This window comes from Tetrao urogallus (genome assembly GCF_951394365.1).
Source record: "Tetrao urogallus genome assembly, chromosome: 8".
NCBI classification, from domain to species: domain Eukaryota; kingdom Metazoa; phylum Chordata; class Aves; order Galliformes; family Phasianidae; genus Tetrao; species Tetrao urogallus.
The window spans coordinates 5780935-5808516 of record NC_136821.1 but is presented as its reverse complement, the minus strand read 5'-3'; the positions used below and the strand labels follow the sequence as shown (position 1 = coordinate 5808516).

Below are 27582 nucleotides of genomic sequence, written 5' to 3'. Positions count from 1 at the left end.
TCACGCTTCATCATGTATTTAGTTGCAGGAGCTGCCACTTCACTGATTTGTATTGCCATATCACTCAGTATTATGTCAACCAATTTCAGAATTTGTCTCGTTTGTCAGTTGTCATGTTTTCATTGGCCACGTATCATGATTGGCCATGTTGCATGATGACCTTCATCATTATAAGATTAGATTTCTCCCGATCTTCATCGTTCCTCCTGGTATTATTCCATCTGACAGCAGGTAGGTCCAAACAAGTGTGGAGACTTGTATTCTGCACCTGTCTCACAGGTGTTCACTGCGTTGCACTTTTCATGGAAACAGTTTTCCATGCTGGCTAAATTCTTCCCGTGCTTTCACTTGTTTTTGTTTCCTGTAGTTTGGAGCTGCGTAGCTACATGGTTCCCAGTTTGGTGGAGCCAGTGAGATTTTTGCCTTTGAAATTAGACCTGGTTTACAGCTGCTGAGGGGTCAGCAAAGGTTATGGTCTAGCACTGCCCTGCTCTATGTTTTCGTACTGCTTAGGAGTCTGATGAATGGAGCACTAAATTATTTAGCATCTATCAAATTTTCACTTGCAACACCTAAACAAATACTTTTGTTTAGTATTGCTTTTTTTACCTTACTTTTTCTCCACAGATATAAAATGTAATTTTGCCGCGTTAATCCACAAACCTAAAAGAAGCATTTGCTGTTGCTTAAGTTGCCCTTTGAATGAAATAGCATCTGAATTGAAATTTTAAGTATGCATGAAGACAGTATGGTAGCATTTGCAGTGTTAGGATTTCAATAATGTATGGAATTAGCAGAGCTTTATTATATTTCTATGCCTGCGTGCCCTCCATTGAGTAAAAGTTGCAATAAATATAAGTTCAAAGGTAGAATTTTATTGCTGTGCAGAGAGGATAAAAAAATAAATTAGAGTAATGTAATCATGCTCATATATGTTATGAATTTTGAACACTGTCTATTAGAAGGTTTGTCAAAATGTGCTTAGCTTTGAAAATACAGATTAACGCTGAAGGTTTTAATATTGTTCTTCCTTATGTGCATATTCCTTCAGAATATCAGTGTAAAATATCTCCTGCCGAAAGCAATTGTCATAAAATGGCACTTCCCCATTTTAATAGCTGAATAATCAGAACAGAAATATTTTCTAAGTTGCTGAGAGGTTATTGCTTTTTTCATGCAAAGAAATTTAACGGTAGAAAACCAGATTTTATCCAGATTTTCTCTAGTTTTTCTGTTTCTGTTCTTATATTTGAAAAGTGTGCCCAAATGCCTCCTGACAGTCCTGACAGTTCCAAGCATTTAGAAAGGGGGAGCGAAGCCTTCATCTGATTCCATTTACTGATTCTGTGTTTTCCCTTAATCTAGTAGCAAAGTTAAAATAGTACTTCAACAACAACTGGAAAACCTGGGAGGGAATTATTGGCTGGTATCTATCTGGACTCTTTACAGTTCATACCTTTTTTTTTTTTTTTTTGCTGCTGTGGAGCAGCACAAAGAAGGACCAGATCAGCACTGCAGGCTTACTGGGAGAGCAGCTGTTGTTGCCAGCTCAGCACATAGGCCCACCTTTAGCACCCTGAGAACCCCAACTTTGAACACGTTTTGACATCAAAGTCAATTCCTTCTCCTGTGTTTTCTTCAGTTACTGTGTGTTTATCCTCTTTGTTTTTTCCTCTGTGAGCAGCATTAGCTCTTTTAGAAGTCCTTTTAACACAGCCTTCAAGCAAAAGCCCCAATTGTTTGGTCTGAAACAAGCATTGGGTGGAATGCCTATAGTCCAGCTCCATGTGCCATCATCTGGAGTCAGCTGCCATGGTCCAGCACCATGAGAGCTCTGAAAGAACACAGTGGGCAGTATGCCCTGCTGAGCAGAGGTTTGGGGGCACGATGTCCATCTTGTGGTGGGTGCTGCTCTGCTGGCAGTGCCCCAGTTCCCAGTGAGTATGGTAATGTCAGCCAGTGCTGCCAGCGTGCTCCGTCTTGCTGTGTCAGCTCTCAGTGACAGCACTTGTGTCATCAGAATGGCAGAGAAAGAACAAGCGCTTCCGTGGAAAATAGTTTTGCCAAGCGAGAAAAAGGAAGAGGAGAGTGCTGCATGATCTAGAGCAAGCTTCAGGCCAAGAACGCTTACCCACTGTAAATCTATGTACATTTTCTGGAGATGGAAAATAGCTCTAAGTAGCTTCTAAGGTAACCCTTCCGTATTTTAGGTCGTGATAAATGCTTCCTGCCTTCAAACTCTTGTATTGATGCCACTGTAGCTGAGGTGTAAGCAGGACTAAGCTGTTGTTACAGTGTAATCAGCATTACTGTATTGTCATTTGTAGAGGATGGAGCAGTTTGGAGTCCACATGCACTGTAAATGGCACTAAAAGGAGTGATGCAATACTGACTAAACATGTAGGCATCGTTATTTATGATGTGATTAAAGTTCCACCTCATGGGCAAAGGAGAAGTGCACGGAAAATAGTATTTGTATTGGTTTCTATATTTGATTTCTCTCCATTTTAAGTACTAAATGATCTGCACAAAATACAGTGGGAATACCCCTATTTTTCTAAAATTTACAACTTGAAAATGGTTCAAGCACAGGTGTGGTTAGCTTCATGTATCTTAATGTATCTGAAAACTATCTTAAGCAGTTGAGATATATAATTTGATAGCTGGGAAAAGCTGTGTGTACAGTGATAGCTTTTATTCAAAAACCAAATGGTTCAAGGTGTGTATTGCTCTGGTCTAGAATAGATTTCAGTCCTTCATTGAGTCCTTTGGCTGGTGGTCAGTCTGTGTTACTGCACGTCTTGTTGTGCGAGCTTTTAAAGCTCTCCAGGACATCTGAGTGCAGTGTGTTCTGAGTTTTGTGCATCAGTTAGAGGCAAAATTGAAAAATGAACTACTACTGTTAGTAGCACTAATAAAAGCAAATATAGCCTGGCATTTGGCCCTGCATGCTCTGAGCATTGCCTGATGGATTGTGGAAGCTCTGAGTGGCTATATGCAATTGGGCCACACTCTGCATCTGAACGAAGAACACATTTTTGTCTTAACTGCTTTTAAATGAGCACTTATTTTTAAGAGGTTGGCATAAATCTAATTTTAATTTACTGTTTCCATTTTCTTTTGCATTGATCCTCTTTCTGTGGAGATTCAATTTCAGACTTGGAGAAAGATGTTTTTCAAAGATTCCAGATGGTATTTGCAATTATTTATTATCATTAGCATTCACTGTCTCTGAAAACAAGTCTTTTGCCAGCTTAGATAAACCATTTCTGTTGCATTCTTGTTTACAATTTTTCAGTCTTACGTTGATTAAAACTCCCTCTTGGGCTGATTTCTGTGGCTAGAAGAGAAAAAGAGAAAAAGGTTTCCACACTGTGTAGCAAATTGTCAAGTCTTACTTGGGAATATTGCCTGGATAATAGTCAGTCATAGCCTTGATGACTATGAAGAGCCAGCAAGGTACATCATTCTTAAGGGGAGCATAATCAGAACAAAAAAATAATCATAATCAAAACAGTAGGTATAAAAGCATTGCACTTTTCCATGCTGTCATGACTTTTCTTTATTGGGTTGTTCGCAGTTTGAGAGCACCATTAATGTAGTTTGCCCTGTGTAATATGTCAGGGTTGTTTTTTTTTTTGTTTTTTTTTTGGGGGGGGGGAGGGGACCTTGAGAGTGAAGATGGCACCTTAATTCTGTGAAAATGGAGTGTTTAGAAATCTCTGGCTGTGATGCATTGGGAATAAAACATCACTTTGTTTATTCTAAATTGAAGTGCCCAAATGCCTCCACTAGAATTGACATGTCCTGCTGTACAGTGTTTAAGATGGACTCTATATACTATTGGATAAATAATTCATAACAATTGTTTCTTTCTTAAAGTGTTGGAATTACACACATATTTATAGTATTTAAATGCATTTGACTTGCTTGCATAATTGGTTTCTGCAGTAGTTTGTATTGGTTGGCATTTTAAACAAAGCAACACCGGGAAGAAAGCAGAGGGGCACCTGCTTCAGTTATACTACAGCATCAATTTCAACAATAAATCTTAATTATAATCAGTCTTGATCAACCCACCTGCATAGATTTGTTCATTTATAATTTGTAGGGATAATGAAGGAAAAGAAAAGGATGTTAGGAGAGAGGGGTAAAAAGGGAGGGAACAGAACACCAATTATTAGGAACTTGCAGTTATGTGCTCTTCTCTGTGAATACAGCAAGCTCATGTTTACCTTCAGGTGCCACGTGAGCAATTTCTCTTAATTCAGGAGCAGTTGTATGTGCAACCACAAGATAGAATTAATTCTCCTGCTCTTATTCCCAAGCCCAGCAGGTGAATGCACAGCAGTTTTTAAAAAATGACTACTTGTCTTTGTGTGTGAGGTAGGAAATACATTGGAGCCAGTGTGCTATGTAGGGAACTCTTGCAGCTCTATTATTTTTTAACTTGGAGACTGGTGGCTGCTGTAGCATACTCCACAGTGGTATACCTGGGGTGCTCTCTGCAGGCTTGCCAGCTGCTCACTGAAGTGCCTCTCACCAGGGCTCACTTTCTTGGAACTTCCTTGGAGCTACAAATCAATTTTCTTATGTATATTTACATAAACAAAAAGGGAAAAAACAGTTGTGGGTAAACAGTCCAAATTGCAGTGGAAGATGTGTGGGAAAGAAGAAGAAATAGCTCATCTTTCCATGCACTTCATTTGTTTCTCGTAAGCTCTGTAATGGTCATAAAGGAGCCAGCTGCACATAGCTGTAAGGGTGGTGCAGGGATGAGGGCCAGCCTCTAGATTTTGCAGTGCCTTCATAATGTATTTACAGGCATATTGTTTCTTTTTCAAATTTATTCTGATTCTCTTTTTGTACCTTTTTATTTTATTTCTCCTTATTCTTATTACCCAAAACTTTATTGTTTTTCTTCCCAGTGCATTATGCAGTTGAAAGTGTTTTTCTCTAATGCATTGGTTTTCCTAATTGCATTTTAGCTAAGCCTTTTGACTCAAACCCTTCATGATTGTTCTTTTTTCCCCTCAAAATGATCCTGGTTGCATTAGTATTTATTTCCTCTTTTCCATTATGAATAGCTGTTTTTTTTTCTCTCCTTCATCTTTTCTCACAGCAGATCTTTACCTCCATTTGTCTTCATTGCCGTTTCATTTGTCCTTTCTGCTATGGGACTCTGATAATAGTGATGGACCACTGCAATTAATTTTATTCCATACACCACTGCTTGCTTAGACAAACTGACACTGCTCTTCTCAGCTGTTCTTACCTTTTGACCAGCATTAGCAAAAATCAGCCACGAACTTCAGTGAAGTGCTGAAGGCAGCAAATCATAGAATGGCCTGGGTTGAAAAGGACCACAATGCTCATCTAGTTCCAACCCCCTGCTATGTGCAGGGTGGCCAACCAGCAGACCAGGCTGCCCAGAGCCACATCCAGCCTGGCCTTGAATGCCTGCAGGGATGGGGCATCCACAGCCTCCTTGGGCAGCCTGTTCCAGTGCATCACCACCCTCCGTGTGAAAAACTTCCTCCTAATATCTAACCCAAACCTCCCCTGTCTCGCTTTGAAACCACTCCTCCATGTCCTTTCACTATCCACCCTCATAAACAGCTATTCTCCTCCTGTTTATACACTCCTTTCAAATACTGGAAGGCTACAATGAGGTCTCCCTGGAGCCTTCTCTTCTCCCAGCTAAAGTTCCCTCAACCTTTCTTCAAACGTGGGATGTCTGGGCACGGCAGTCCCTGCATGTCCTCACTCATCTCCAGGGCTGGCAGAAACAGCGGAGGAGAATCAGTGGTTTTGTTACAGCACGAACACATTGAACACGGTTATAAGCAATCTCTCCTATTGTTGTAGTGTGAGTGTTATTACTTTTAAGCACAATGTTGTTGTTAGTTGATGAGATGCCTGGGCCAAGATACTGCCAGCAGACAGCACTCTCGGAATGTGGTTGCCGTTAGCGAAGTGGCACGCAGTCAATACGAATTCCTCTGAATTTACTACTGCCTGTTGACATCTTATTCTGTTACAGGCAAGTATTTAATCAAAGTTTATTGTCATTCTTCTCTGAGATTTAAGTGGGAAATAAAATTTTACGATACGTATAGTATTTTAGATGACGGCTTCATTATTTCCACTGAATAATTTGAAATGCTACAAGGAGCAATATTGATGTCAAACTGGTAATTGTCATTAAATATGCAGCATTTTTGCAGCAGCCACTTGGGCAAAAAAATAAATTTCCTGAACTTACAGGTAGCATTGCAGTACCATCTGAAATTCAACATAAAGTTTTTCACACAGAGGCTGGTGACACATTGGAACAGGTTGCCCAAGGAGGTTGTGGATGCCCCATCCCTGGAGGCATTCAAGGCCAGGCTGGATGTGGCTCTAGACAGCCTGATTTGGGCTTGGGTTGCTGGGAATAACAAGAATATTGCTTTGGAGCTGGAATTTCTGAGAGGTGTCATGCAAAGTAGGCAGATGGGTTTAATGCTGAACTTCTGCAGAGTGAAGTGTTGCTGTTTATTCAGTATCTCACTGTGCAGTGCTTTATTCAAAACCATGAAAGTATCTTCTCCTTCTAGAATGGAAATGGCAGTAAGATCAAAAAAATTCTGGAAAAACAAGCTTTATATTTCAAGCAGAGTTCTGTGTTGTTCTTTGTTCTGTTTTGCCCATTGGGAAGAGTTTTGTTTGTTTATAAGATGAACCAAAAATTCATCTTGGTCTGTGTTTCTCCATGTAGTTCCTTCTGTTGACTTGTTAATTCAAATACAGAACCTGTACAGTAGGTTATAATCAACTTATTACCAAATACGTTTGCAAAAATTCTGTGTTCATATTTATTATAATCTAACTATGGGATAAAAAGGATTCAATCTTAACTATGTTGAAAACGTTATCTGTTGTGTAACTGATGTAGCATACATTGCTTAACAGCTGTGACTCATAAAATGCAGGTAGAAGTTCAGTTTTGCAGCTAGTGCTTTCCATGTGCAGTTGTGTTAGCAGCGGTTTCACAAGGATAGAAAGCATTTCCAGAGGTTCACTCCAATGAGAGCCCTACTTAATTTCCACCCAAGTGTTCTCAGCGTGAGGATGAAGCTCTTCAGTCGGTATCGTCCTTACCAGTCCTCCAGCTGCATCTCAGCAACTGCTTGGCTTTGCACTCCTGAGGGTCACAGCAGGAAAAAATACTCATCAGAGCAAACGTAGTTCCTTGAGACTAATTCTGGGCACTCTGCCAATGTCAAGGTGGGAGAAAGACAAAATGAGCAAGCAAGACCTGAAGGAGAGGCAATGAGGGTTGTGGCACTAACCCCTGAGGTGGGTTGGATGCATTTGGATCCATTCCATGCTAATGAGAGGACGCCTCAAGAACTAAACAACCTTTTGTTTTTCTTTAGAAGTGTCTTCTGCCCTTCTGCTTTGGGCGTTGGTGCTTACTGCTGCGCAGTGCTCTAAGTTTATACCAGCATTGCAGCAATTTGTGGCCAAGAAGCAGTTTCACATCAAGAGAAGGTTTTGACTGGGGGAGATGGGAGACCTGAAGAAATACCTCTGTGCTCTGATCTGTCACTGAGTTTAGCTCCTGGTTATTACAAGATGAACTTCACTGCGGTGTCATCATTTCTATTCTTAAAATTCTGACCAGGGAGCGGAGTTGCAGCAGTCATTGTCAGTGCTGTCTCCTGCTCTGTTTTCCTGAAGGGCGAGTGGCTTCCACAAGGACTGCATCCTTCCCTGCCACCCCACGGCTCTCCATGGCTGATTTCAGATATTGCAGCTTGAGATCTAAACACATACTTGGAGGGGAATTCGTATTGCGTGTAGGTAATTTAGTTGCTTTAAAGCGTTATTTAGCCAAGAGAAAGCCTCCTCTAGAAAGATTATTGTGAACATCTGCAATAAGAATTCTACCTTCAAGGTTTTGGGTGGACAATTTAGAAGCTGTGAAGAATTTAATATCTTTTGTAAGTCTGTGATGGTGCATAAAGCACATTTGATATGTATCCTGTTATTTTTTTTTCATAGGAAATAAGAGGCATTACCTTCTTTTGTAATATATGGTGGTTTTCTGAGATCTCTCTGCGAGGCAGTTGGTACAGAGCGGTGCATTTCTGCGTTAATAACAGCCAGCAATTAAACCCGAACACAGCAAAGAGAGCTATAACATAGATCAAATTGAGTGTTGAATTGTACCTTCATGCAATCATTGGTACAGTCTCTATAGCAAAACTCAAATCTCCCTTTTGCTGAAGAACTTTGAATTGCAGCCTCTGTTCACGGTGCTGCTGCTGTCATCTGTTATAAATCCTACGGAGAGAAGCAGAAGGCAGATTTTGCTTCTTTGCCAGAACTGGGGAATGCAAATGTCTGCTTTCACCCAGGATTGTGCGTGGAAGAAGCCACCCCAGGTGGGGTGCTGGGTGCTTAGAGGTGACCTTTGGGAAGTCGTGAAGGCATCAGTGGGAAGGTTCCTATGCCTCCCTGTCACTGTAAGCGATGGCAGGGAAGGGTGTGTGTGTTTTGTGGTACTTCACTGAAGCTTATAATCTCTTTACTGTACCAATGACTCTTAAAATCAAGTCTGCCTAGGAAACCCTCATGTTATCTGCTGCTAAACAGACAGGCTGTCAAAATTTTTTTTGACACTAAAATGAGTCAAGGAAGCAGCTGGAGTAAGGCTTACAGGTTTATCTGTTTGTTTGTTTGTTTCTGTTTTTTAATGCTGGTTTTGTCTGAAGATAGTTGTCGGCATTATGTGAGCAACAGTAATGATGGACTAATTAAAACAAAGGGTTTAAGCATAAGGTTTGCAGGGGTTGCCAAATGCAGTGCCAGAAGATGTGCTACTCAGAAGTGGGGCTGTCTCTAAGTGGGGCTTTGGTCTTGATTTTCTTATCCAGCAGCCTTGGAACAAGTAGCAGTACGAGTGGGCATTTCAAGCCCTTCCCAATGAACATAAGTGCAAGGAAAAAGAGAAAGTATTTTTAAATCTATTTTTGCAGTCAGATTGCCTGGCTGGGTTGTCTGTTCCTTCTTATAATATGCTTGAAAAGTTTTATTTGTGCCTTGAGGGCGATGAGCCTGTCTTCATTTAGGGATGCAACTGCAGATAATAGGACTGCGCTATTGACAGCTTTATGCAGTCTCAGTAGCAGCCTCCTTCTCTTATTTACACACTTGTACATGAATTGTCTTGCAAAAGCAATCCAGATTTCTATCCTTGTGCTTATAATTGCATCTTGGGCTGCCTTGTTACAGGCCCTGTTCCTGTAAAGTATTGTGGAAGAGCCAGTGTTACTCTGTTGTTGCCATTATAAATTTTATTTTATTTTTCTAAGTATAATTGAGGTTGGATAGTCATTATGTTTTTTTCCTGAATTCATAATTAAAGAAACTTCAGAGGAGAATGGAAAACTTTGTAGCTTTTTTTTAATGAAACTTCATCAATTATTGTGTCCTCGTGAAGTCTATGTAATTTAATGAAATTGCCGGACATTTCTATTGTTATTCCTTTGCTAAAATAGAGTTATGTTCTATTTTACTTTTTAAAACATAGCCCTGTGTCTTCTGCTCCACCCAACATCCCTCCTGTGTGCTCTATTCTGCTGCTCGCTCTGTCAGACGATCTTTTGGTTGATGTCATCAACCCTCCAGTTTCCTGCATTCGTGTTGAACAGGATTTATAAGAGATTCTTCTCATCAGGATGTATGCTTCTAGTCCTTGTCCCTTAGTTTGGTCCCACAGAAGGTATTTCTTCTTGGATGTGGTTTGTTTAGTCGAGCTGTTATTTTGGATCTCCTAGCACATTCAGAAGTGGTACATGGTCACTTCTAGGGAGGTCACAGGAGAACAACCAGTACATCTATTAGATGCTTTTCTGACCTGCAGGCAGAAGAAAACTGTCTTCTGTAGGGACTTGCATAATTTATGTTGTGGGAAGTAGGTTCTGTAGTTATAGTTTTTTTATTTTTATTTTCTGAAGAAAGCCTTTTAGGTGGTTGTTCAGCTATTATACTTTCAAGCCTGAAGCCTAACCATGTGTTCTTTTGTAGCGTATTCCTCTGCTGCTGGGCAGATATTTGACATAAAGTCACTCTGTATGATAGAAAGCATTGATAGTGAAGCAAGTCAAACTTCCCTCTGTTTGCTTTGTTTTGTTTTGTTTGCTCTAGGTGAAGAAGTACCATATCACCTTTGCTCAGAGCTTCCACGTCCTGATGTCATGGCTTGTGAAATCCCTTGTGCAACAGACTGTGTGCTCAGTGAGTGGTCCCAGTGGTCCCCATGCTCCCATTCATGCTCCAGTAAAATTGCAGAGGGAAGCCAAAGCAGGAGTAGGTCCATCTTGGCCCTTCCGGCAGAAGGTAAGTGGTAAATATTTTAAATTAGTTGCTGTTTGTTTGTTTAATGAATTGACTTGTGTTCCTCTGCCAAGCTGTGTTTAGATCAGAGCAAGTGCCAATACTGAAGCAATGAGAAATAATACATCTTGTCTATCCTTTATGCCTAGCAACTAAAAGATCTTTCTAGGCTTGAATTAATCACAGATGCATGAGTTATTTAGAGAAATTCTGTCATGGTTCAAAATTATTTGCTTTAGCCTATGAGTTATTGTATGTTTAGGGCTAGGACTGGGTGTGAATTTGTTCAGGAGAGATACATCCTATAGTAATGAAATTACAGCATGACATGGAAGCTTAACATGGAAGTGTTTTTATATGGTAACATATTAGTATCGATTTAAAACAGAACAGTGAGCTGTGTCAAACAAGGAAATAGAAAAGGACCTGTTTCTTTTATTAATGCAAACCTGAAATGTGTTAACCTTGTTTTTCTGTTGGAATAAGTAAATAACTTTTGATGAATATACGTAATTTCTGCTGGATGTTCATGGATGCATCTCGTACCTCAAGTTTAATGTACCAACAGCACAGTGATACAATTGTTTACACAGATTATGTCTTATTAAAATGATAGTCTTCTAACTTTGGGTACACATACAGTAATGCAATTCTGTACTGGTTTATCACGGAGAATTTGAATGATACCACTGTGGGCACATAAAAATGCATAAAGCGTGAACAGATCTAACAGACTCAAGCCTTGTTGACACAACAGAAAATATCTACTATTGTTAACACTGGGTGCATCTAATCCATTACCAAAACACTTCAGATGCAAATCCAGTCCAGGAGAACCTCTGTTAAGTGCCATTTTGTAAATTATCATTAAAACCACCCACTCCTTCTGGGGCAGTATAAGGACTTGATCCTGCAAACTCTTGCTCATATGAATATTCTGTATTCATATAAACATCATAAGCACTTGCAAAGAAAATTGGGACCCTTCAGGATGAAAACTGCTATGTAATTGTTGATTGAATGATAATAACTACTAGTAAAAAAGTCTATATGCTGGAGAATAATTAAACTGAAAAGTAAAGTTGGTTTTGTTTTTTTCCATGGTGGGAACATTTAAATAATAGACTTACGTAGAATTGTGAATGTAAAGGCTGTGCTATTGCTAGTGTTGAAGAAATGAATTCTAGAAGTGCAGAAGTGATCTCGGTGATCTCAAGAATATATAACCTGAAACGCAGTAAACAGAAATACAATGCTTTGAACTGAGTGTTTCAGGCTCCTTAGAGAGGAATAATTCATTAATAAAGCCAAACACCCCAAGTGTTTCTGAACATCTTTAAAGATGAATGAAGTATTTTAGCATATAGAGTCACACAGAAGATGAGAAGTTGGGGAAACGTAGCAAAATTGGATTTAGTAGTGCTGTGGCAGTAGTAAGGTGATGTCATGTAACCTGACACGCTCGTATGCAGCTCTTAGTGAGCCACCAAAGCTCTGCCAGCCATTGAAGATCGTATTTCATTTGCTCCCAACAGAGGCAATGTTGGCCTCGGCTGTGCTCTTGGCACTCCTGGATGCCATCTCATAGTCTGACCTCAATTCAAGCTCTCAGCTCATTTTCTCCAAGCTGTTCACCAGAATGCCATTACGTGAAAACCAGGATGCAGTTGATAAAACTACAAGAGGGTACTTCAAAATCCCTTTTAAAAGATATCTATTAACACAGCAAACTTTGGAAAATTCACAAAAGGTGAATGAGGAGATAGCCAGTCTCAGCAGATGTGAAATAGATTTGAGGAACTGATGAACAACTGGTCCCTAAAAGGTCCATAAAAGATGACTAAAAGGGCTAGAGAGGGTTGTCCTGTCCTGCTTCCCTTGTACAAAAGTTGTGAATGAGCTGCAGAAAGTGCCTGAGCTCTCGTGCTTTTTCTGAACAGCATCTACTGCCAGTTTTGTTGGCAGACTGCTAGGCTTAACAGACATTACTTATGAAAGGCATTACTTATGTTCTGAAATTAAAACTGCCTTGTTATTACACTTGGTGATTTAAGAGAGCTTCCTTACTGCGGATGTTGGAAAAAAACGACAATAAAACACGCAATTTTTCCAGGGGAAGCCCAAGTTTTGTTAGATTTTTTTTTTCTTTTTTTTTTTTTTTCCCCTCCCTTTTTTTTTCTTTTATTCTGTCTAATGGACCAGATATTTTGGCATTTCCTTTTTGCTTATTTTTTTTTACATGTGCTCACGCACACAAGCAGTTTTTTCTGCCTGGAAGTTTTCAGGAAAGTAAGATACCCAGAGGCGTTTTCCACTCCATCATCATACTAAACCTTTCAGAGACTGAACACGATATGGAGCAGTCCATTTTCATGGAAAAGAAGAAAAAGAGAACAGTAATGTGGCTCGATTATCCAAATCCATGTGCTAAGAAATTCCTGTCCCTCTCTTTCCTCAGTGTTATGTGGCCATTTGGGGTCATGCTTCATTTCAGAAGGCTCAGTCCTGCAAGATGATCAGCATTCCTTAGAAGGGCAATATTGCCTTCATCTCCCGTTGATTTTAGTTAGGGCATAAAGGTGCTCTGAGTCATGTGGTGTCTGGCCCCGACACTTCAGTTCTTTCAAAACGTGTAACTTTAATTTAGATGTACATGTGCTGTGTCGTAAGTTGCCAGTTCCTCCATCCAGGAAGAGAATGATTTTGATTGTAGTCATTTTTGCTTCTTTCTTCCAAAAATGACAGTGCTTACGGTTACAATTTCACTGCATTACTCTCTAGCTTTTGAGCTATGAATGTCTGCAGCTTTTATGGGCTCAATTCAGACCCATGGCTAGAGTGTTAAGGCTTCTGGGGAGACTGTTCCTACTCCTGTATTTTGTAGATTTATTACAAGTTGCTGACAAAATGTGATATCTTAGCAAATTCTGCACGTGAATTTGGACAATGCTCTCAGGACAAATAAAGGCTCGAGACTCAAAGTCTTTCAAGTTTTTTCTAGCTTGATTTGCAGACTTTTAACTAGCTTTGTATCAGTTAGTAATAACAACTTTCCATCAGTATGGGTTTGCAGTCCATACTGCTCCGTGAATGTAGTCCAAATATTAGAAAGCAATGTTCCTCCTTTGGAAATTAGCAAGTAGAATGAGCATAAAAATAATGCTTAATTTGTCTCTAAGGATAATTGCATGTTTGCTGAGTGTTACTGCCATTTAAATGGAATCAACTTGGCTGTGTGTAGGAGTATCAATAAGGTAACTCAGAAATATACTTTGCCTCTTTCTGTTTCCATTATGCATCGGAATGCAATTTTATGCAAGGCTAGTTTAATGGGGAAACAATATTTTAGAAAGTTGTTGCTGCAGCCATAAAGGTCAGCAGCTTTATTTAAGCTTTATTTATTTATTTAGTTTGGAAAAAAAAAAAAAAAAAAAGATGTGAAGCAAACCCATCACAGTTATTTTTTTTCCACTGCCACCTTTTGCCGCGTGTCACGAGATAAAATATTTTGTTCCTCTCATGCTTTCCAGGTGGAAAAGCCTGTCCTCCTGACCGAGCCCTGCAGGAGCACCGCACCTGTAACGATCACCCATGTGTGCGTTTCTTCTGGGAAACCTCCCCCTGGAGCTCTTGTTCTGAAGATGTGTTGGTCAGTGCACTGAACGCAACCATCAGTTGGAGCGGAGAAGCCACCTGTGGAGTGGGCATGCAGACGAGGAAAGTCTTCTGTGTGAGGAGCGGTTCTGGCCATGTTACACCTAAAAGGTATTCAAGGAGAGGTCATTAGTGGTGCACCTTTGTCTGTAGAGCTCAAGTGACGATTTGTCACGGTACATTACACTTAAGAGTATTTTCAGACAGCGTAAGGAAACAGCAGACTTGGTAATAATTTCATTTCTGCTCTTATTCTCCAGTTGCTATTCCATCACTACTGCTGAAAGGTTATTAATGTGTAACAAAAATGAGTTGCTATCTCATTTTTAATTTTTGTGAGTAAATCCAAGGAAAATGCATGCTTTTAGTGCTATAGATCTTGTTTGCTGTAGCTCCTCTATTATTCTAATACAGATTTTTTTGCAAATGCTTTTCCTCAAGGACTGGTGTGTGGAAAACACAAAGTATGCCTGGACATAACGTTCATTAATACATTATTAACAATGCTTTAATAAAATAGAAAAATATAAGTAGAGTTTGCAATTTATTTACACCACGAGGAGGCAGAACCTTTGTGATACGTATCATTCTGTTGATTTATGTAGCTGTTATAATGCAATACCAACGCCACGCAATTGTGTATGCTGCAGTACAAGTGTTCTGAATTTTGCTTTGTTTTGCTAAGTGTGGAAAATAAGTAGCACAGATGTTTTCCCTAATATCAAAAAAATCAAGACATTGCTAATTATTTTTTCCACTGATAATGAGTCTGGAGACTTACAACCGAGTTTCATTTCTTATGGCAGCTCTCAAACAATCCTGTTAGTATAAGCAGACTGTGTTGATTTCTGCAAAGTTAATTAAAATTCTTGAGGTTAATGGGATTAATTAAATAAAGAGAAAGAAATCTAATACTCATTTATATCTAGAATCTATTGATATGCTGCAACTTTGTCTAATTAAACATATTGTTTGTAGAGCTATATAATGTCTAAAATAGGTTTTCCCCTCTCCACTTTTTGAGGCTGTCTGAGGGGAAGTGGATGTTCCACTGACATGGTTTATGTCTGAGTTGATGAAAACTGACCCAAAGTAATATTGCATTTGGAACTGCTGCTGCAAAAGCCCGCCATTAATGTGGCTTCAGAAATGGGCTACATTATGGGAATTAATAACCTTTGTGTGCCGTTGGGCTGCGTTTTTCCCAATCTCATGATAAAAACCTACGCAGCAATTTAAGGCAGTTGCGAGGCACAGAATGTTGAGTAAAGCTAGAATTTCAGCGTAAAAATATTTCAGCACCTTACTGGTTGGATAACAGAATTCTGCCCCCTAGAATAGTTACGCTTAATGAGGACAAATGTCTCTTTATTTTCTTCTAAATTATACCTTTCAGTATCCTATTACCATCTCAGTAGCAGAATCATGACTGCAAGGTTTATTTTCTTTCCTAGAGCGATTTAATGGCATATTCTTTCAGTTCTGATCATTTTAGATTGCCTGTGTTCCTAAGTATTTTTGAGTGATCTTTCTACTACAAATTAATGAAAATTAGAAAAGAGTAATTCCCTTTCTGATCCCCTACTTGAAATGCATGATGTGCTCATTCCCATAAAGTTGTGCTTTTTCCACCCTTTTTGTTTTTAAATATTGATTCTGTGTCTGAAGCATTTATTAGAATATGCATCACATGTTTTTCATTTCAGAGTTAAAAATTGAGGCAAAAAAAAAAAAATCAGATTTCTTTTCCCATACTGTGTAGTACAACTTTCCCCAGCTTCTGTCCTACAAGCTCTTTCTGCACCTTGGGAAGGGGCACAAAGATGGATTCAAGCTGCTTTCGAATTTCCTAGTGGTTTGAAAATACGAGAATATCTCATAAGTCCTTCCCCACAGTTGCAAGTGAATAGAAGGCTGTTGTACGTCATGTTAAACAGGATTACCTTACAGACTCAGTTTGGTAATAAATATATCTGTTTTGCTCCAGTGAGCATTGTGTTTTAGGCAGCAGATAGTGTTACATTTACTCTGTAGTCATCAGGCCAAACTCAATATTTTTAAAAATCCGTGCACGTGTTCTAACTTCGGTTTGGTTACAGGCGTGCAAAGTGGAATGGAAATGAGACTTGCTGTGAGCAGGAGAGATTCCTGTGGTGTGGCATCAGGCTCACAGCGCTGTGAGAGTCTTATGAGCTGAACATTTCCCTACAGATTTGTTGTTTGTTGAGGGAATGGTATCTCTGCATTTGTACTTATAGATGTCCAGATTCCACCAGACCTGAGACTATGCGACCATGTCTCCTGCCCTGCAAGAAGGACTGCATCGTTACGCCTTTCAGTGAGTGGACTCGCTGCCCAACAGCATGTCAGCCTGGTAAGCCTATAAAAAGAGAACAGAATTTTGGGCAATTGATTACATCCATGGCCATGAGAAAAGGATGGAGGGGCACGAGGATCCCCGTGAGGGCTTTCCAGATATCCTCTGTGCATGCCATGTGCCTTCACATCTCCCAGTTACTGCTGAGACTTTGGCAACTCCGCACTCTCCCCAGCAAAGGCTCCTACCAGGTATTGAGGGTCTCAGGCAGAGACTCAGGCTGCTGGTGCTGCTAATGGTGAAGTGGGAAATGCAGATGCCAATGGGCAGGGAAGGCTACAAGTTGTCAGATCTGTAAAGACCCAAAACCTTCTTTTTCTCATTGTGCATCTTCCCACCATGTTTTCCTTCTACCTAATGCCTACAGGAGGATCATGAAAGAGCTTGAGATTCAGCATCCCATGCATTGAGGGAGAAACTTCAAAGATGAAAGTCCGAGGCTCCTCTGTTGTATGTGGAAGTGCTGTGTTGTATGAAATTTATTTCCAATCTGAATGTATGCACAGGGCTGTGTAGATAACCCTTTGTGGTTTTCTAAGGACCATATGTTTCTCTGATCTAGTTGGTTAGCTTTTGTATGCTAGATGTTTAGCGAAGATTCTTTATAATGATCTAGTGTTGGCTTTTGTGAGAAATTTATGTGTTTCATTAACTGTTGAGATGAAAGACTTCATAGTTACCAGAATATTTCCTTTTTTTTGGCAGCTTCCTTGCCCTTCAAAGATTCTCAGTGGATGCTCTATCATAGTCCTTGTAAGATTTTATAGGAAAATGAGTTCTTTCTAAAACAGTGAATCCTGTTTTAATTAGCAATTTATTTTTAGACTTTAAATGAGCTGCCTATGAAGAAGTAGAATAAATTACCTGGTAAATTACTTTGTTTATTAAATAATAGTCTACAATTAAAATGAGAAGAAATTAATTATTTAACCTCCTTGGCAGTGTTATCATTTTAATATAATTCTAAATTAAAACTTCTTAGATGGGGGAGTTTGCTTTCTGCTAGATGTGTTATTGATATGGCTGCACTGCAAGTTTTTCTTAATTTGCATTGCACAATTAAAACCTCAGCGTGATAATGAAATTTCAAAAACGCAATGTGTATGGGAGTCGTTCGGGGTTTTGTTGCTTTGTAGGAAAGTTATATTTAATGAAAACAATATACAGATGGTGAATTACTAAGCAAATCAAGCAGAAGCAGGTATTGCCTGACAGATTTAAAATTAAATGTGTACCAGCAGAAGATGAGAGCTTAGACAAACATGCAGCCACTAAATCAGGTTTACACAGAACTTTACCAGTTAAGCTGTTTGTAGTTTATCTGAGAAAGTGCATCCAACTTTACTATCTAACAGTAAAAAGCTGACATTTTCCCTACATTTAAATGTCATCAGACAAGAGGCTGTCTTCTGGCAAAGAATTATCTCACACCTCAGAAGTGTAGACAGCAGTGAACGTAGGGCAATAACAGATGGACGGACGACATAATTCACAAAAGAAGTGCAATTGAATCAAAACACCTGTTGGTGAGTCAGGAACACAGAGGTTGTTGCGAGTTATTGATTCTCTGCCATTTCAGATACTTAAAGGTGACAACTGTCTACCGCACCCCCTTATAATCTATCTCTTTTAATGGGTCTTTGAGGATGAATTGAAGCAAGATTCAGAGAACCGGCATGGAGGTTTTGGAAAATGAAATGGTTTGAATGAGCAATGTTTTTTTTTGTATACCTGATGGTGAATAGAGAGGTATCTGCTTTCAGCATGGGTGATGTGCTCTCTGTTCTGTCAGCATAGCTTTAAAATGAGATCAAAACAAAAGTCTCAGTAAATAGATGGCGACATGAGTACTTCTCTTCTTTACATTGGTTACCCAGAGTGAAGGTCAGCAATTTCATTATTGCTTAATGATGTTTCATGTGCGCTAGTTTACACAAAGTTTTAGACAGTAACTATCCGGTTTCCATGACTTAAAACAAATTTGAAACATTAAAGTTGGTTCCCTCATTTAGAAATTCCAATGGCTTTTATCTTGTGTCAGTTTCTCTCAAGGATTTGCTGCTATCAGATTTCATAAAACAACCAGAGATGGTCAAGCTTAAACTTAGGCTTTCGAAACTCTTATGTGCACAAGAATACTGGAGACAGCTCTGATTTTGGTGATTGAAATCTTAGAGGATCTGTCCCTGTTATTTGTGTGCTCGTAGAGTCTTTTGCTGACCAGTCTGTGCCCTTCTCTCCAGAGTCAGAAGCACAAAAGATGAAGCTGAATGCTTTCTGTAAAAGCTGCGACAGCGATTTTATCAAGATAAAGCTGGGCTTTACAGTAGTGAGCAAGAAGTTTGTCCCTCATCTGACAGTAATCCACGTTTACTAGCCCTGAGCAGTGTGCCAGCGAAGCTGTGGGGGTCAAATGGAGAGAAAGCAAAGATGTGAGAGCAAAAGAGGAATGAAAGGAATGGATTGATAGAAGTTGTACGAATCTGTGGGTAAGGAGAGAAGACTGGAGATGGGACAGGTGGGTGGGAATAGAAGCCAGGTAAGACACTCCCAGAATTCTCAAATAGCATTTTCTGAGTTGTGTAGTTGACGGCATGGAATTTGTCTTGAGATCCTGGGACTTAATTTTTCAGAATGGCAAACGGTCATAACTTACTTGAAGTCAGCTGAAGTTTACCTTTAAATGAACAGTCCTATATAATGTTAATACCTTGGAAAATCAAGCTGTAACAATCTTAAATGAGATATAAAAATTACATTCAGTAACATTTGTAAGGAATCCTGTAAAAAAGCCAATGAGGAAATTCAATTTTGAAAATGGGATTTGAGTAATGTGCAATAAATGTTGAGGATAATTTAGTTTCTTGAGGTGGAGAAAATTACTGTGGGAAGCTCATTTAGATTTGATTCTGATTAATAGGAAGAAAATGGCTAAGATTCTCATGGTGGTAGACAATTTGAATTAGAAAATCATCACAAAGAAAGAGATAAAGTTCATGATTCTTAGGAGAAGGGAAAAAATAGCAGTAGCAGAAAGACATTTCTGCTACATATTTCAACAAGTCCAGCAAATAGATAGCTGCACCTCTGGTGAACATGTTGCATGCAAACAGGAGTGTGGAAGGTATGGAATCTACCAAGGAAGACTGTACAAAAGGCTGGTACCCAACAGCACTCTACTTTTTTCACTTTCTATCCCAAATAAATATCCTACTAGTAGCTAGTAGGGCCAGCAGCTTCAAACATGGAAGAGGAAACATCAAACATGGCTGTTTTTATCTTTTCATCAGAATTGTTCAAAATCTTTTTATTTCCAAATTGTTTTGCAGCAATTAGAAACAAATATATAACTGAAGGTGAATTTAAAGGAATGCCTGAAAGTATGATATCAAGAATGCAAATTAAGTTTTAGCCAATAGGAAAGTGGATTGAGTAACAGAAATGGATTGGAAGTGGAAGCTGGATGGAAGATATGCCCAATACTTACTGGGAAATGTACTGTGCTGCTGTTGCTTCCCGTCTGCAGGCAGGAGAGGAATGGACTGAAGAATAAATATTTCAATGAATCATCTGTTTCCATGTCAGTAGGGCTGTATGAATAGAAAAGGAAGTAATGCTAGAGCATCTCGTGGTTGCCTTCTGTGTGAGAAATTGCTAAGTCCTAAAGAACTAAATAAAACCCCAAGAATAAAAAAAATACAACAAAACTCAAAAGAAAGGTCAAGGAAATTATAGATCACTCATCCTAACTTCATTACGTAGAAAAGCATGAGAAGTAGTTATTACTTGAAATATAAGTGTCTTAAGAATAAGATTATGATAAACTGGACAGTATGGATTTGTTGAGAACAAATCATGCCCAGTAAATTTAATCTCCTCTTTTGACAGCATAGCCGCTCTAATTAAGGGAAGTGGTAGATTTTTGACACATGAAACTTTTATCAGAAAGATGAGGAACAAGTGGCTTGAATTAAATCATTGTAAATGCATACTGAGCTCCTTGAAAAATGTCTTAGTGAATATCACTGTGAAAAGTGTTACTCCGTCTCCTTTATGGCCCCTGGTCAAGTATACTGATACAATCCTCAAACTTTCTTCTCTCCAGGTGAGCAGTTCCAGCTCTGCTTGCTTTTTCTATGTGTCAGACACTTCAGTGCCTAAATTATCTTTATGTCTGTTCAATGAACTTGCTCAGTGTTCTGTCCTCCCTGTCCTGTGGAGCCCAGAACTGGACACAGCCCCAAGATGGCTCACCAGCGTCCAGCAGAGGCAAAGCCTCCCTTTCCTTCACCCTTCTTTGCTGTAGTGCATGGCTGCCTCCTGGTCGACTTGTCCATCAGAATGCCTGGTCCTTTGCAGTTGCTGCTTCCAATCAGTTGGTTGAAGATTCCAAACTATTCACAATCAAACTAGAATAGGAACCAAGGAGAGTCCTACAGAAAATTGTTCTTGTCCCTACTCTATTTTATATTTGTCTGAAAAACTTGATTGTTTGCGTTGGTACCATTAATGGGTGGTTCTAAGGCGAAGGACAACTACAAGATATTAAGTGATGTAGGAATCTCTGAGATTTGCTACTGCAGCCTTGCCCTTATCTTGAGCTGGAAAAATAATTCTGTTATTCACCACTTTCCACAAATTTTATGAAGTCCACTGTCAATCATAGGATGGGTTTTCCTGCTCTAGAATTATTAAAATTATATTAATATTTTATTAAGAACCTTTTTTTTCGTTTTTCCCCAATTGCTGCCATGCACAACAGTTACACCAGCTCTCAGTTTCAGCTTCCCAATTCTGACTAGTGCAAGTCCTGTCTCCTGTGCTGCGTTGTGTGCCATACATACATTGTGAGCTGTGTTTCCAGGTTCATTGAGCTTGTGTGTACTCACGCTAAGGAGAGAATTAGCTTCCATTGGTTGTGATGGCTTTCTTATCAGGAAGACTCCATCTGTAACTCCTAGATTAGTACAGATGGCTTACTGGCAGTAGCCTGAGACCACCAGGATACAAAATCTTCCATTGTAACAGTTGCATTTTTTTTTTTATTTTCTTTTTTCCTGCTCAGATGTTTTAGCATTTGCTTGTACTTAGTTTCTTGTCTGCTGTGATGTTCTGTAAAAAAAGCCATTTTTAAGCATGTCTCAAACTGTGGATTTATGGTGCTACTCTTCTGAACTGCTTGTAATTTTAAAGAAAATAATGGTAGTTTTTGGCTCAATGCAACAGCCCCCCCTTCTTTATGAGATTCACAATTTCACAATGTAAATGTAACATGAGAAATCTTGAACCAAAACAGCAAGATGACTAACTCAGCGTACCAACTGTGTCTGGAAAGCATTTTTCTGTGTTTTACAGGCAATGCCACAGCAGTTAAGCAGTCTCGGTACAGGATTATCATTCAGGACGCCGCCAGTGGGGGACAGGCATGCCCAGACACCTTGTATGAGGAAAGAGAATGTGAAGACATTCCCGTCTGTCCAGTTTATAGGTAAAAGTGTTAGCTTTGAATCAGTCTCTTTCTAGTGGGCTTCCATTTCTTCAGAAATTAATCCTGTGGGATCATCCAGCACAATTTTCACAAGAAAATGACGTGAAACTGAAAAATGGAGTCAGTAAACAAACAATATATGAACAGTAAGTTTTGCTAAACGTAGAAGAGTTCAAATTGGAGGTTTCAGATGATCTGATTTCATCAGAATGTGCACCAATAGCTCCTAAAAATGGTAAATTCAGGATTGGAGGTGTTTAAGGAAGGTTCTACTGGGAACTCTCTCCTCAGTGTATCTAAAAATCAACGCAAGCTATTTTGATACTGCAGGCACTCAGCTGCCTTAATCATAATTGTATGCTTACTGCAGAAACACTGTCTTCTCCCCTGATGCTCTCACTCCAGTGAATAATGTGCACTTTAAATTTCTGATTAGACAAATAGTACAATAGGACAATTACTCACCACTCTTCATTAAAATTCTCTGACCCATCTGTTATACAATGTTAGTAAATATAGCCATATTATATCTTTGCAAATAAATCTTCAAACTGCACACCCTGGTCTCAGAGCAGAGCAGGCAGCTGAATGCTGGGACAGGGCAGGAGTCGAAACATTCTGTGCTACGTGGCCCTGTTCTGCACAGCACTGTGGAAAGCCACTGTCTTGCATTCTTCGTTGACACACATCATAGCATGCAAAGCAGATGGTGCATGAGAACAAGATTTTGGGAGAGGAGCCTGATTTCAAAGCACGCTGCAACTGTTTGCTGTTTTATTTTGTCACATTGAATGGTGCCCTAGAAAAGTCAGGGAGGGAAGTATGGTTGGAGAATGAAATGAGGGTGAACCCTACATCTGAATTTCAGTTCGTAATGCATATTTCAGGAGTGATTACAACTTTCTGGCTATTTTTCCTCAGGTCTTTGTAGTATATCATCATTTCCATCTCAGCTTTCTGAAATTCTTTTCTGGGAATATTATTTTCCAGCTTTAGCCACTTAGTCATTAACATTTTCTTCTCACAGGTGGAAGACCCATCAATGGAGTCATTGTGTACTGGTGCCAGAGTCAGTGAGACAGAATGTGCTGGGACATAACGAGGCATGTGGACATGGTTTGCAGTCAAGGGGTAAGCTTTCTCCATGTGATCTCCAAGTACCTGAGGTGATGGAGGATGATATTTAACAGAGTCTTTATTCTTTTAGAGTAGCCAATTTGGAAACAGTGACTGAAGCACTTCAGGTGTAAAATGAAAAGTTTTGGGAAGTGGATCCACTATATGGTTTTTCTGCTTCATCGAAAGTCAAAATACTAGCAACATGATAGTGTGCTTGGAGTATAGGAACAGATTTATGCTTGGCGTTCAAGTATCCTTAGGGTAACCTCTCCTTCTGCTTAAGGATGAAGCACATTGCCTTAGAAAGAACTGTATCCATAGTTCTCTGTAAAGTAATTGCTTCTTGGTGCTAAAAATGGAAAGGATAAGTTCCTTGTAATTTTGAATTTTACTAATAGTTTGCCTGAGGCCTGCTTTTATCAAGACTGTTTGAGAAATCCAGCATTGGCAAAGGCTTTGGGCTCCTGCCCTTTGTGTGCTTAAGCACTTGGAAAATACAGTGATCCAGTTGTCTGAACAGAAGTGTTAAAAAGAATTTCATTGTTCTGAGTATGTGATCAGAGTCTGTAGCAGTTTCTGCAGATGGCTTGAGACGTGTCTGCTATCAGTCTGTTGAGAAATCTAATAAAACCTTTAACAAAAGGTTATTTTTATTGAAAAAAGATTACTATACAGGTATGCTAACTGAAGAAATTTGACATAGTAATTTACTCCTTCGCAAGGTTAGAAACTGTTCTTTAAAGATGAGCTGATTTTCTTACATAATCTGGAAACAAAGGGAAAGAAAGAAAAGCTCTGGCAGTATGTGAGCTGCATCTGAAAGAAGAAATGTTTTAAACTAAAAGAAGTAAATACCTTTAGATTTTGACCACAAGCCTTTTCACAAGTTTTCAAAGAGAGCTCTGTAAATTGAGACGTCCTAAAATGTATTCCTGGATCTCTGTGTGAAGGAAGGGCAATCTTTATGCTCCAGTAGTTGTATGAACTTTTTACTAATCTTACTCTGACAGGATTTGAAGTATAATAGGAGAGTATCATGCTTATTTCTGCTCTGTGGAGAGCTCTCCAACAATTAAATAGGCTATGTACTGCTTTGTGATAGTCATGTGAAAGGAGTCTCACAGCTTGGTGGGTTCAAGCAGAATTTGCTTTGGTGCCAGGTTCACTTTCCATAATTATCTATGATTTTCACAACAGCTCTGATTTTGGCAGTTACATGATGTGATGGTACAAACTGGCAGTGTTGAAGATGAGTGGAGTTTCAGGAAAATGAATTCTCAAATGGAATGCACACAGAATTTACAGGGTGCTGCCTACAAATGTGAGCAAAGGCAGCTGAAACCCAGGTACCTGCTGGAGTTGCTTCTGAAAATCAAGCTGGTAGATTTTCAGTAATTATCTATAAAAGCAAGGGAAGCTTCCAAAAATCTGATATTTGCACCTCATCTTGCTTCATGAGCTCTTGAAGAGCAGCTAGCATGTGCAAAGATGTGCTGCTACCAAACTGTCACTGCGTAATCGTTTAGCCAAGCGTGGCAACCCACTTACAGAAGTTGCAGGATCTCTTCTAGCATGTAGACATCACCACTAGAGGACTTGTGAATTTATCCTTCTTCACTATGAAGGTGGCCTTTGGAGGTTTTTTGAAATAAAGCATGAGACAAGGCTGTATACTTGGCTCTATTCAGCCTGAAATCGGGTGTGTGGGGAAGGAGGTGCATCCATTGCGGAGAGGCAGAGCATAACAGTTGTAAGTCATAGCAACAGAATTTCCAGATCACCTGGGGAGGCTCTAGATTCATTAGAAATACTTAAAATTCAACTGTATAAGGCCACCTTTTCTAACTTTTAGATCTGTCCTGCTTTGAGAAGGCATGGAACTTCCAGAAGTCCCTTCCATTCTAAATTGTATTGTCTGATTGGGTCAGTCTAAGGAAATCTTTTGAGAGAAAACTGTACCATTAGTGTAACATCTCCAGGTGTTGATGTTACAGATATATGCTTTCCTGCAACATTCATGCATCCTGTCTGAGTTTGCACTTGAGGTAATAGCACTAACCTGTGCAGGAATTGGCCTGCAAAGTGTGTCAGTGTCTTCAGCCAATAAGTGGCTCCAAATTCTCCAAAGAATATTTGCACAAACTGGCCTTTTTTTTTTTTTTTTTTTTTTTTTTTTTGCAGAGTAGCAACTGTTATCTTATTGACTGAAAATAATCAACATTATTATAGCATCCATTTTTAGAATGTGTTTTTTTCTTTCTCTGTCCATGTCTTGACTGTCATTTGAATAAGAGGATTTCAGTTTTCCGTGATTGTTGTGGTCGGCCAGATACAAGGGCACCGAATTAATATGAAGTATTTCTAAAGATAGAAAGTGTGTTTATGTGTATATGCTTAGAATGTGTTTTAGAATACTTAGAACTATAAATATGCTGAGGGAAAATGGAGTCTGAAATGACTTTCAAGCTCTGTTCTTAGAATAGATTCTGAGATAGATACTTGTAAATCTTATTCCATGAGTGTTGTCACTTATGCACATGTAACATGCTGAAGATATCAGGGTTTATCTCAGTAATGAGCAGAATAGCCAAAAAGATGGTGACCCTCTGAAGCTGCAGTTTTTGCAGCTTTATCTTGGAATTGCATTGCACTAATTACAATGGCCTTTAATTTAGTATATCACCTGTAGTAGACTTACATGTTTAGAAAACCGTCATGCAGTTTAGAGGAAAGAAATATTTAGAGCTAAGAAATATAAATGTTATTTAAACTTCATTAAGGCATCATTTGAAAAACAAAAACCAACAAACCACCTAAAATAGGGACTCAAGGATAAAACAGTGTGGGGATATTACTGTTGCTTGACAGTAACATAGGCAACATTTCTAACAATAAATGAAGAGCTTTATGAGCTTTTCTATTGCTATATAGCTGTCATTTTCCTCGACAAGTGACTAATTTACTAGAAGGTGTCAAGAATGTGAGAAAATTGCTTCTGCTTCAGATGCCCTTCAGTGACTTTACTGTTCTCTGATGTTTGTGATGGAAGATCCTTCTGAAATGACCTCTCCCTTCAGTGCTGACATGATCAGCCATCTTAGACATTTACATTTTTGGGGAGGAAAAAAATGTGTTGCTCTTTACAGGGGATTGTTAGCATTTAATTAGTGGATGGAAAGCAGGCTTTAAGCAAATGCCTTTGAAAGCTGCTTCAAAAGCCATTGGACAAATAAATAGACATGCATTAAAGACCAGACTGATGTAATGAGGTACCACTTAAAAATCTAGTCTTGGAAATACCTGACAACATGGTTATGTAAAGAGTAGTTACTTTGCAAAAGCAGGGAGACACTGCAGCAATGGAACATGTCATAGCTTATTTTCTTCTTCTCCTGCTGCATCTCAGCTGTGATTCATTTGAGGGATTTGACCATATCTCCGCTCATTAACAGCAGCAATGAGTCCATCTCAGAGCTGTACCTCCCCATCAGAACCACACAGAAATGCTGTGACACAAAGCAGCAAATTCTCTAGGAGAATAATATACTGACTTACATACAGGCAAACAAGAAAGCCACCAATGCAGTAATGAGAAACTACTTCTCTGCTTTGAAAGAAGTGCTCACTCCTTGGCTCACCTGAGGTCTTGGGGTGGATCAGTACTAGATTGCCTCCTTGTGCATCTTAGTAGAACGTTTTTTTTAGCGTGTTGTACTATTAGACCATATATGATCTATTTCTTTCATCCATTATACAGGTTATAAATTCATACCGTGTGGAATTTGCTAAGAGAGTTGGTGATAGAGATATAATCCATTCCTGTGCAGAAGTTGATATATGAATTGACAGTGAAAAAATAGAATGAAGAAAGCACAGGACTCTAAGAGTTTAAGATTCTGCTCTCCTTCTGCTGTAGCTGTCGGAATATTGCAGATGAGGGGTTTTAGACTAAGATGCAGATGGAGAGCTTATCATTAGGAGAAAAAAAAAAAGGGTAATAGTCTGCCATGAATTTTTTACTGGTGTGTCTATATGCAGAGAATATAAATTTTATATACGGAATAGATGAAACTGGGATTGCAAACAGTGTTTGTAATAAGTTAGTGACTAAGTCACCATTGGTGCTATACCTAATAAGATGAAAGGATTAATTTTGGTGTTGTCTGTATGCATTGTACCTGCAGGACCATTTTAAAGAGGCATTCTTTAGATATATTGTTTACTGTGTGATCAGTCTGGAACCAAAGTTTGGTCCACGTACATTATTGTTGTTTCTACTGAAATTATTTTATGGTAACCTGTTCATAATGACATGTGCCATCAAAAAACATCACTATTACCATTTTTTTGCTTATTTTCAAGTAGAAAAGTCTTTTGAAGCCAGTAGGCATAAACACTGAAAATGTATAGTACAAGCATGTACCAATGGAGGGATTGTTAAAAGATCAAAATAATAAGAAGTAAGAATAGTCACCCAGCAGCTCTTATTCTCTGCTCACATGGTAGTGGACTTCCCTCCTTTTTATATGAGAGATGTCAGCAGACATCAGAAGATACC

The 27582-nt window shown here is 39.1% G+C and overlaps 1 protein-coding gene across 1 annotated transcript in view; it reads left to right on the top strand.

Annotated features, from left to right (window-relative positions):
* THSD7B (thrombospondin type 1 domain containing 7B) overlaps positions 1-27582 on the top strand; it is a gene marked incomplete at its 3' end in the record, with an annotated part of 241747 nt that overhangs the window by 94372 nt on the left and 119793 nt on the right. Inside the window, exons 7-11 of the mRNA XM_079539376.1 lie at positions 10198-10389; positions 13917-14151; positions 16299-16414; positions 21773-21905; positions 22933-23036. Of these exons, the coding sequence (XP_079395502.1) occupies positions 10198-10389; positions 13917-14151; positions 16299-16414; positions 21773-21905; positions 22933-23036 (780 nt within the window). The remainder of the gene's footprint in view (positions 1-10197; positions 10390-13916; positions 14152-16298; positions 16415-21772; positions 21906-22932; positions 23037-27582) is intronic.